The sequence below is a fragment of the Podarcis muralis genome, chromosome 2 (assembly GCF_964188315.1).
Source record: "Podarcis muralis chromosome 2, rPodMur119.hap1.1, whole genome shotgun sequence".
Taxonomy (NCBI): Eukaryota; Metazoa; Chordata; class Lepidosauria; order Squamata; family Lacertidae; genus Podarcis; species Podarcis muralis.
The window spans coordinates 20,693,683-20,703,693 of NC_135656.1; the positions used below are offsets into that span (position 1 = coordinate 20,693,683).

The 10,011-nt window shown below is 43.7% G+C and overlaps 1 protein-coding gene across 9 annotated transcripts in view; it reads left to right on the plus strand.

The window, feature by feature from the left end:
• The window catches only part of RHBDL3 (rhomboid like 3), a 143,351-nt gene that overhangs the window by 122,185 nt on the left and 11,155 nt on the right, over positions 1-10,011 (plus strand). For all 9 annotated transcript variants that reach the window (XM_077923975.1, XM_077923974.1, XM_077923972.1 and 6 more), the window contains one exon: positions 8,219-8,279. In XM_077923975.1, coding sequence (XP_077780101.1) covers positions 8,219-8,279 — 61 coding nt within the window. The remainder of the gene's footprint in view (positions 1-8,218; positions 8,280-10,011) is intronic.

The window sequence follows — 10,011 nt, forward strand, 5'->3', positions numbered from 1 at the left end:
ATAAACGAAGAGCAAGCAATAAGGCATTTCACCCGACGGGAAGTAATAAAGGGGGAAAATAAACTAAATAAAGATGCATGGAAATAAAGAGTGGAGGAGAAAACGCAATATTTAATAGCAGCACCCTGAGCCTTTTGACTATGTTACTAATCTCTGCGGAGAACTGCGTAAAAGAAAATTAGTTTAGAAGAAAAGAAGCAAAAGTTTTTGGGGTTTTTTGTTCAGTGGCTGGAGTAATTTATAGACAAAACCCATGAGCACTGTAAGACACAGATGGGAGCATTCTCCAGCAATTTCCCTCACTGCCTGAATCATTAGCCTAGAGGCATATCTGCATGGTGGTCTTTGAGACTTGTCAGATTCATATCCAGGGCACAAATCACACTTCACCACAGTCCATAGATGCTGGCACTCCTCTGTTCTGTACTACAGATGAAGGTGCTGGTGGGATCGCCGAGAGCCGTGTGGCTTTCTTAAATATGCATTATGTTAGTCCCACATTGTATCATGCCTGCTTCTTAGAGGTACCCTTCTCCATGGAGGCACATTCAAAACCTGATCTCCATGGTTCCAAACATAAAATCATCCTTGTTAATATTTTGTTAGTTTGCAATATGAAGAAACTTAACAGAATATTCACAGCCTATCCATACCAATCCCAGTTTTTACAACATCTGGAATTCATTCTTGATCATCATAATCTATTATTTGTACCCCTCCCATCTGATTGGGTTGCCCCAGCCACTGTGGGCGGCTTTTAATGTATATGAAAACATAATAAATTATTAAACCTTAAAAAGCTTCCCTTCAGGTGTCTTCTAAAGGTTATATAGTTACCGTATTTTTCGCTCTATAAGACGCACTTTCCCCCTCCTAAAAAGTAAGGGGAAATGTGTGTGTGTGTCTTATGGAGCGAATGCAGGCAGGAGGTTCTGCTCAGCTCTCCCTTTAAAGAGCCGTGTGGAGTGTGTGTGCGGCTCTTGGGGGCTTTTCCCCGAGGAGGGAGAGGGGCTGCCCTTCTCCCTCCTCGGGGAAAAGCCCCCAAGAGCCGCACACACACTCCGCACGCTCTTTTAAAGGGAGCGCGGCTCTTGGGGGAGCCTTAGCCGCACGCAGCCTCTCCCGGGCAGGGGAAGCCTTCACCCCCTGCCTGGGAGAGGCTGCACGCGGCTATCCCATAAGCCAAGACAGCCAGCGGGATCGCTGTGCTGAGATCCCGCTGGCTGTCCTGGCTTCTGGGATTCAGAATATTTTTTTCCTTGTTTTCCTCTTCCAAAAACTATGTCTTATGGTCTTGTGCATCTTATAGAGCGAAAAATACGGTACTTATCTCCTTGACATCTGATGGGAGGGCGTTCCACAGGGTGGGCACCACTGCCGAGAAGGCCTTCTGCCTGGTTCCGTGCAACCTCACTTTTCACAGGGAGGGAACCACCAGAAGGCCCTCGGAGCTGGACCTCAGTGTCCAGGCTGAATGATGTGGGGGTGTTCTTGCTATGTTCTTCCACAGCAAAATATTAACAAATATTTTTACTTCATTATTATTGCTGTCAATAATTATAATTTTATTAATCAGCTTCTACACAAACACCTCAAGCTGATTGATGTACATGAGACAGGAAGAGCAGATAAGGACTTCCTCACAGACTAATGGTGGCCTTTGGAGAGATCTCCTTGATTAGAGTTTATTTTTGTATGTTATTTGCATGGTGTGGTGATGTATTTCCCTTTCTTTTGTGACACCTTGAATGCTGTTATGGGTGAATAATGGAAAGATAGTCAACGAGTTTGCAATAGTTCTTGTTGCAAAATGAAATATATTGCAAAATGAAATGAAAACTTTTTTTAAAAAAGCTCACAAAAAACAAATATAGTAAAAACAAAGCAATGCAATACAAAATAGACACCCATGGCAGAGACCCATTTATACAACTGGGAAAGCCTGTTGGAACAAAAATATATTCAAATGTTTCCAGAAAGTGCAGAGTGAACCTGTCACCTCTCAACAGAAATGCTATTCCACTGAATGGGCCAACCACCCTGAAAGCCCTTCACAGAGTTATCGTAGAGCAGACTTCTGAGATATTTGGAACTTGCAGGATAAAGAGTCCCGCAGACCATAGTGGCCTACTGGGTATATAGGGGATAAGTCAGTCTCCCAAGTAACTTGTAAGTGTATCACCAGAAATTCTGGCTGTTCTCAGTTTAATAAAACATATTTTGCTTGGTTCTATAACTATAATGTCCCAGATCTTGCTAATTCACCGACATTTGGCATTTCAAAGCCTTTCCAGAGCCAAATTAAGTTCAATATATTTGCAGTGATATGCTTTGAATAAAATCCCGATCTTTCATTTTTGCAAGATCTTAAAAAACTAAAGGAAAGCCCTGTAAGCAAAAACCTGCTATAATACAACTAACATGCATGACTTCTACCAGGTATGCTTGTATTTGAGGGCAGACCCACTAGATGTGAATGTAAGTTCCCTTCCTGTGACATCCTTTCCAGCAAATACTTATTCCTGATCTCATAATCTTTCTTAATCTCTGCGGGATATAAAGCTATCTAGAAATAACCTTATACGAAGACTACCCCATTGTCACTCTAACAGAGAAGGTATAAGCCAGCCCTCCAGATGTACTGCAAAATATTTTCAATCAACCGTAAACCTAAATTCTTTTGCTGTTTTTGTCAGCTGTATTTCCAGTTGTGTTGTGGTTTGTTACCAATTTTTTTAGGCCATAAAAGCATCTCCCCATGACTAGCTTTATGAAAATCCTTATCTTCAAAGACAGTTGTCCTAAGTTTGTGAACATGTATTCCCCCCCCCCCCGAGTGATCAGATGCAGAGATGTTTTTGTAAAATCCAGCCGTTGTTTTTGATTGCAAATGTATTTGGAAATGGGGCAAGCGAAACTTACGGTTGGAAAAAATAGAAACAGAGACTAAAACTGGCAGATTCATCCATCCTAAAATGAACCCAAACATACAATATTTGAAGTCCCTGATAGTTACCATGGCTAACTGAGCCTCTTGGGCTTGCCGATCAGAAGGTCAGCGGTTTGAATCCCTGCGACGGGGTGAGCTCCCGTTGCTCTGTCCCAGCTCCTGCCAACCTAGCAGTTCGAAAGCACGTCACAGTGCAAGTAGATAAATAGGTACCGCTCCGGCAGGAAGGTAAACAGCATTTCCGTGCATTGCTCTGGTTCTCCAGAAGCGGCTTAGTCATGCTGGCCACATGACCCACAAAAACCATGGACAAACGCCGGCTCCCTTTCCTATAAAATGAGATGAGCGCTGCAACCCCAGAGTCATCTGTGACTGGGCTTAACTGTCAGGCATCCTTTACCTTTACCTTTTTAAGGATCAACTCAGCTGCTAACCAAGACTTCGGCTGTGAATTGTAGACATATACAAAGCTCTGTGACGCATTTGGAGTCTGCCTATGTTTGTGCTGCTCATCTGCACATTTTTGTAGGGACCTGTTAGGGAGTCTCCAGAGGTCGACAAAAGCTGGAAAGGCTCACAAAAAAGCATCTCTTGCCATTTGCTTATCTGTCTTATCTTCACATTCCCTGGGGACTATTAACACAAAACACCTGGCACTGAACAACTCATTGCACCCCAACTGTGTTCATCCACCCCCATAGATAAGGAGGGAGATTAAAACTGTCCTCTCACGGGGAAGAAGGAGAGGAAGTGAGGAGATTTGGATAAAGTTATAAAACTGTCAGGGCTTGCGCAATAAAAAAAGGAAATTGAAGAACTCATCAGATCTATGTCCATGAGTGTGTGTGCATCTTGTCGGACCCCACCCCCAGAGTGCACATAAAATTTATTGATTTTTCGTCTCTGGGTTCTTAAGCTCAGATTTATTGATCTGTAATATTTTGCTTGGTTAGCCCTCGCATCTCACCCAGAGCTTTGTTCATAAAAGAAAAATGAGTCTGCCACAGGCCCAGCCAGAGACTTTAAAGTTTTGTGAAGTGCCTTATGAAAAATTCCTGGGGTGATGACTTGTCACATCTGTATTACTAGATTGTTGGGTTTTGTTTTTGTTTTTTTTTTTTTGTTCTGTAGCCAAGCCTGTTTCAGTGTACTCTGTGCTCAGACATTAGATGCTCTGACTCACGACTTTGTTTTTTTACTAGAACCCTGAGATCCATCAATGAGTGCCTGGTGCAAAATACTTAAGATTAAAGGCATGTTGAGTGTCAGAATCGATCCGTCCTTAGGCATATAGTTAGTATTAAAGAACAGGGTGCCTCTAAGCGCATTCTGAGCCTAGAAATTTGTGTACAGTACCAGAACTAACCTCATAGTCCTTTCATACAACAGTCTGCTCCTGGTTAGCTTTCTTCATTTCAACCCTCCCATTCAGATGGGAAAAGTTATGTTGTTGTTACCACGGCTGATCGCTTGAGAGACAGAAACCCTTGCCAATGTTCTGTAAAGCACCAACAGGTCTATAAGTAGATCCTGAGCTACCTTCTACCACCCCCAGTTGTATGCCACCCTGAGCTCCTTGGAGGAAGGACAGAATAAATAAAAAAGCCAATTTGTTTCATGACAGAAGCTGATGGCACGAGCTCCCAGGCCTGGACTTTCCAGCATACATATATCAAAACAATGAACATGAGAGGTTAACATTTGTTTCTCTATTCAGGTAGATAGCCGTGTTGGTCTGATGCAGTCGAAATTAATAATAATAATAATAATAATAATAATAATAATAATAATAATAATAATAATAAATTGTCCAGTAGCACCTTAGAGACCAACTAAGTTTGTTCTTTTGACTAAACTGCGGGAGGCAGTGGAAGACAGAAGTGCCTGGCGTGCTCTGGTCCATGGGGTCACGAAGAGTCGGACACGACTGAACAACTAAACAACAACAACAAAGTTTGTTCTAGGTATAAGCTTTCGTGTGCATGCACACTTCTTCAGATAGTGTGCAGGCACACGAAAGCTTATACCCAGAACAAGCTTAGTTAGTCTCTAAGGTGCTACTGGACAGTTTTTTAATTTTTTTTTTTATTTTGACATTTGTTTGTTTTGAAGGATTCTTAAAAATGCAAGCAATAATGTCCAGGAATCTGCAATCCACACACTGAATTCTGCAATCAGAATTGCAGAAGATCCATGCCTTTGGTGGTGACACCTAGCAAATTCTTCCCCGTTCTGTTGGTATCTTCTGGCATTTCTGTGTCTGTTAATAGACTTGAGTATAACAGATTCTTACAGAGGGCCTTTCAGAAATGCAGCTTGGGTAGTTCTGATGCCTGTTCTATTGAAAAGAGTTATACTCATTTTGCTGGAAGGAGTGTATGGCAATCTCAAGCTGTAGTCCAGGCTTACGGTTTGCAGCTGTCTTTTAAATCAGTGCAGTGGGGAGTGGGCAATGAAGTTGATTGTAGCAGCAGCAGCAGTGCAATTAGTGAAGGGCTGGAGAAGATGAAGGGAGCCAGGGAAAAAGGATGGAGGGTTCCAGTGGTAAGTGGAAAGATGTTACCTGACAGTCGGGTTCACCCATAGATAAACAGCAAGTCTACCTGCTGGGAAACAATGGAGTGACCTAGACTATAAGCTTCTCAGAGGCCAGGTCTACCCAGGCCTCAACACAGCTCAGTCACCAGATCTACTAGAAGTGATAACCTGTTTTCTGATGCTAGTTATATATGTTTGTTTGTTTGTTTGTTTGTTTGTAGAATTTGCTTTGCTAACACCCCACCCTGGAAAAATCCCTATGGCTTGTTCAACTTTCCTGATCCACTGAAATTATTGAGAATCATCACTCAAGAAGCTTGCCTTTGGATCAGGCAATATTTTGTGGCATTCCCTAGTGTCAAGGACAAACAGATGGTAGCACTGATTTCTGTCAGAGAAAAGAAAGCTGGGTGCTTCAAGTCTCAGCTCCTGATCTTTAAATATATTGAGGTGACTAACTCTGGATTTGTCTGCTTTCTGTTATGTTGGTCAGCACTGCAACGTATGTTCTGCTGGCCTATGTTTCATAGATACACATAATATAAAGTGGTAGAAGAGATAGATATTTAAGACTGCAATCTTATACAACTTTGCCTCATTGAAGTCAGTGAGGCTTACTTCCGACTAGCCATGCGTAGGGTTGATAATTTCTCTCTTTCTGTTACCAATTCCAACATGTATTTCCTTGATGCTGCATAATAACTAAATGAGAAATTCTCCTCTGCGTCGGAGCAAGTTATGAGCTGGAATGTTCATTTCTCTTTCTTCCCTTACAGTTTGCAATTTCCCTAAATAATGGGCAATAATGATCTCGCAGTTCTAGCTTTTCCGGGATACATTCTCACAAGGTCACAGATATAATTAGTGGCAATTTTCGCAATCACTGGAGCTGGCTGTAGGGGCAGGGGACGGATCACAAGTAGCACAACTGATCTGTAATAATTGTTCACTTGTCACAGTTGGATTCAGATTTCACTGCGCTATAGAATATGTGTGCAAGATACATCTAAATAAGGGGACAGGATCAGGCACTGTTTTGTGGCAATGTATGATTCCACAATGTGTTATTTAATACCCAGAGGAGCCTACTGTGTTTTGACAGGTAGAATTCTTTTGCTGATCTGACCAGCAGAAAATGCCATCATTGTACAAGCCTGACGAATAAACATTTCTGATGCTACCCCAGTCATAATCCATGCTGAAGATTGTCAGCATGATTGCATACTCTGGAAAGGCTATGCTGCAAAGCACCTTTAGTTATTGCCTTGGTGTGCAAATATTGAACATGTGATGAAGTGAGTGCTTTCTTACCTAAATACCTATTCAGCAAAGTGCCTTAACTACACCTGTAAGGTCATTATCCATTCTAACCCATCATCTCTGTGCTTAAATATTAGTCTTTCCTTCGGTCTCTCTTCCTTGAGAACTGAGCTTGTCCTCTAAATTTTGCAGGTTGCTTTACTTTGCAGCAGGGCTCTCTTATTGATCCTCCACTACTTCTAAGCTGTGTGCCACAAGGTCTTTCCAATTTCCTGCTTAGGAAAGCACAGTGTATGCTGCAGGTTGTTCCTTTACTTTCAATTGGGAAGGTAGATGGGAGAGAGAGAGCAACATGTAACTGATTGAAAAGGAGAGCTGTTTGCATAAACTGATGATATCAGTCTCATTAAAGATGGTCTATATAAAAATGCTGCTCTGTCCATAAAAGGAAATGCAGAATAATACATTAAAAGAAAACAATTTGGGGCAGATAGGGATTGGGGACAAATGTGATGTGGTTCACATTTTAATGAGAATCTACCTGATTTGCCCTTCTCAGACCCATATATGAACTGAAACACAAATATCCTTCGAAATTTTCACTTCTCCAGTTTTGTGCTGCAGTTGTCCAGCCAGTGTGCATAAAATGCATATATTAGTGAGTATATATATTGGGTCCAATTGCTTGTGAAAATACTTAGAATCTTGAAAATGGCATACAAAAAATGTGTTTATTAGGAGAAAATTGCATTAAGTTGCTGCTTAAGTTTCATTAGGATCTTTTTCCTAAATTGCAGATTGCTGCAGACATGTGAACTGAAAAATGAGAAACAGAGAGAAATTGAAATTGACAGATTCAACCATACCTAGGGGCAAGAGTCTCATATTTGAATCTCTATTCTGTTGCAGCAGAGGAGTCCTTCTTTTCATCTGTGAAATTGTTAGAGAGTAGATGACAATTTACCATGTGGCGGGTCAACCCCTATCTTTTTTTTTCGTCCCCCACGCACCCCCAGACGTTTCACCCAACAGATGAACTGTGAGAATCGCTTGGGGACTCCTGAGTAAGGGTTTCACAGCGGAAAGGACAGGCGTTCAAAACCCCATGCGATTATGCAGTGTTGTGTGGTGCAGGGGGAATAAATTGGCATTCCCTGTCCCTTCGGTTTGTTTTAAAACATCTCCCTCTTCTGGCCAGCATTGCTGCTGACTTAAGAAGCAGGCGGAATTGACTGACTTCAGAAAGCTAATCTCTGATTTTGTTTCTCTCTGCCCTAAAGCCCAGTGAGTTGAGAGTATGCCAAAGGCTGCAGAAGCTGCAGGGAAGCTTGTTCGCTGGCATTGGGTGTGTGGGGAGGGGGGGTAGGAGAGAGCCCTCTGGGTCCTTTAGATTCATATCTACCTCCAGATTCTCAGCATGTGAAACACTTAATTGGAGATTGTTGACTCCCCTCTCCTCTCTTTCCCCAGAACTGGTCTGGAATGAAGTGCCAATTCAAGCTGTTGCGCATGGCTGTTGCCTTGATCTGTAGTAAGTATCCTCATATGCTTGGTATGTGCCTAGGTTGTTGCCATTTTAAATTCATCATTACTGCACCTCCTTTTAGGATCTCAATGTCCCATATGTTTCCCATCTAAATAGCCTTCTTATCTGTAAATTGCATTGACACATCGGGAGGCATAATATTGACACGGGTGGCACTGTGGTCTAAACCACTGAGCCTCTTGGGCTTGCCGACCGGAAGGTTGGCGGTTTGAATCCCTGTGACGGAGTGATCTCTCGGTTGCTCTGTCCCAGCTTCTGCTCACCTAGCAGTTTGAAAGAACGCCAGTGCAGGTAGATAAATAGGTACCACTGTGGTGGGAAGGTAAACAGCGTTCCCAGCCGTTCTGGTTTCCATCACGGTAACCAGTTGCGCCAGAAGTGGTTTAGTCATGCTGGCCATATGACCCAGAAGGCTGTCTGTGGACAAACGCCAGCTCCCTCGGCCTGAAAGTGAGATGAGTGCCGCAACCCCATGGTCGCCTTTGACTGGACTTAACCATCCAGGGGTTCTTTACCTTTTTTTTACCTTTTATTGGCTGTAGTAGTCATTATCGCTCGCTTTGGTTCTGACCCTGCAAAGAGTGAAGCACACACCTGGATCAGAGACTTTCGTGCTTCTTGGGGGCAAACGCAGACTTATGAACAATACGGGCCAGTCGCCAAAACCAGCATTCCTATGTCGAGCTCTCTCCCATGAGCCTCTGTAACATTCTGTACAGCACAGTTCTGTTCCTGGTGTCATGATGACATCCTCTTCTTCTTCTTGAAAGATGGTTATTGATTTTGGGAAAGGGAAAATTGTACAAACAACATAAGTTCAGAGCTGGAAGCATCTGCTTCAGCTATGATGACATCCTCGCTTCATCGCGAGGATGCCAGCAGGGAAACAGACTGCATGGCTGACTTATCGCAACATTCTCAGAGTGTAATTGCTTGTTATATAAGAAAGTGCCAGGTAGGTGTGCTGTTTTTGGTAGATGCCCCATATAGCACACAGCGCTTGTTCTGCCCTTGGTTGCTGCTGTGAAACTGAACCTCTTCAGGGTGTGCAGAGGAACCAAGTGTGTTTGTTTGTTTGTTTGTTTGTTTGTTTATAGCCTATCCTGCCTTTCCTCCCAAAGGAGCCCAGGCCAGAAAACAACAGAGCAGAAAACCTATGCAATTGAAAGTAAAATAATGGGCTGGGCCCAGGGGTAACCCAAGAACCGCGGTCCAGGTCTGGTCCAGAATCCATAGGTTCCACTAGGAGTCAGTCCGACAGGGCCAAGGCAGGACACGAGGCAGGAAACCAGGCAAGGACAGGTACAGGATCTCAGGCAGGGTCTGGCATACAGCAATGTTGCTCCCACAACCTGGGGCGGGGTCTGACAGCCTTTTATCTTTGTTGGGGTAACGGCCGGTCCTGATCCCCCGGCGACTCACCTCCCTGTTTCGCCCAGAGGCGAGCACTCATCCTGCGCGTACTCAGGTCTCTCCTTCTCTCAGACCTTAAGTCTCTGAAGCTCAGGAGACGTCGGTGGGTTACTAGACCCAGAGGCCGCCTCAGCCTCCCCTGACCAAACCAGTAGTGGAGCAGCTGTAAGCGATAGCCCAGCTGAAGGCAACAAGGTAATCCCTGCATCTGGAGCCAGGGCAGGCTCAGGCCCCTGACTTGGCCCAGCTGGTGTTTGTTGCAGGGGAACCTGTGCAGACTGGGACTCTTCAGGATCAGGCCCCA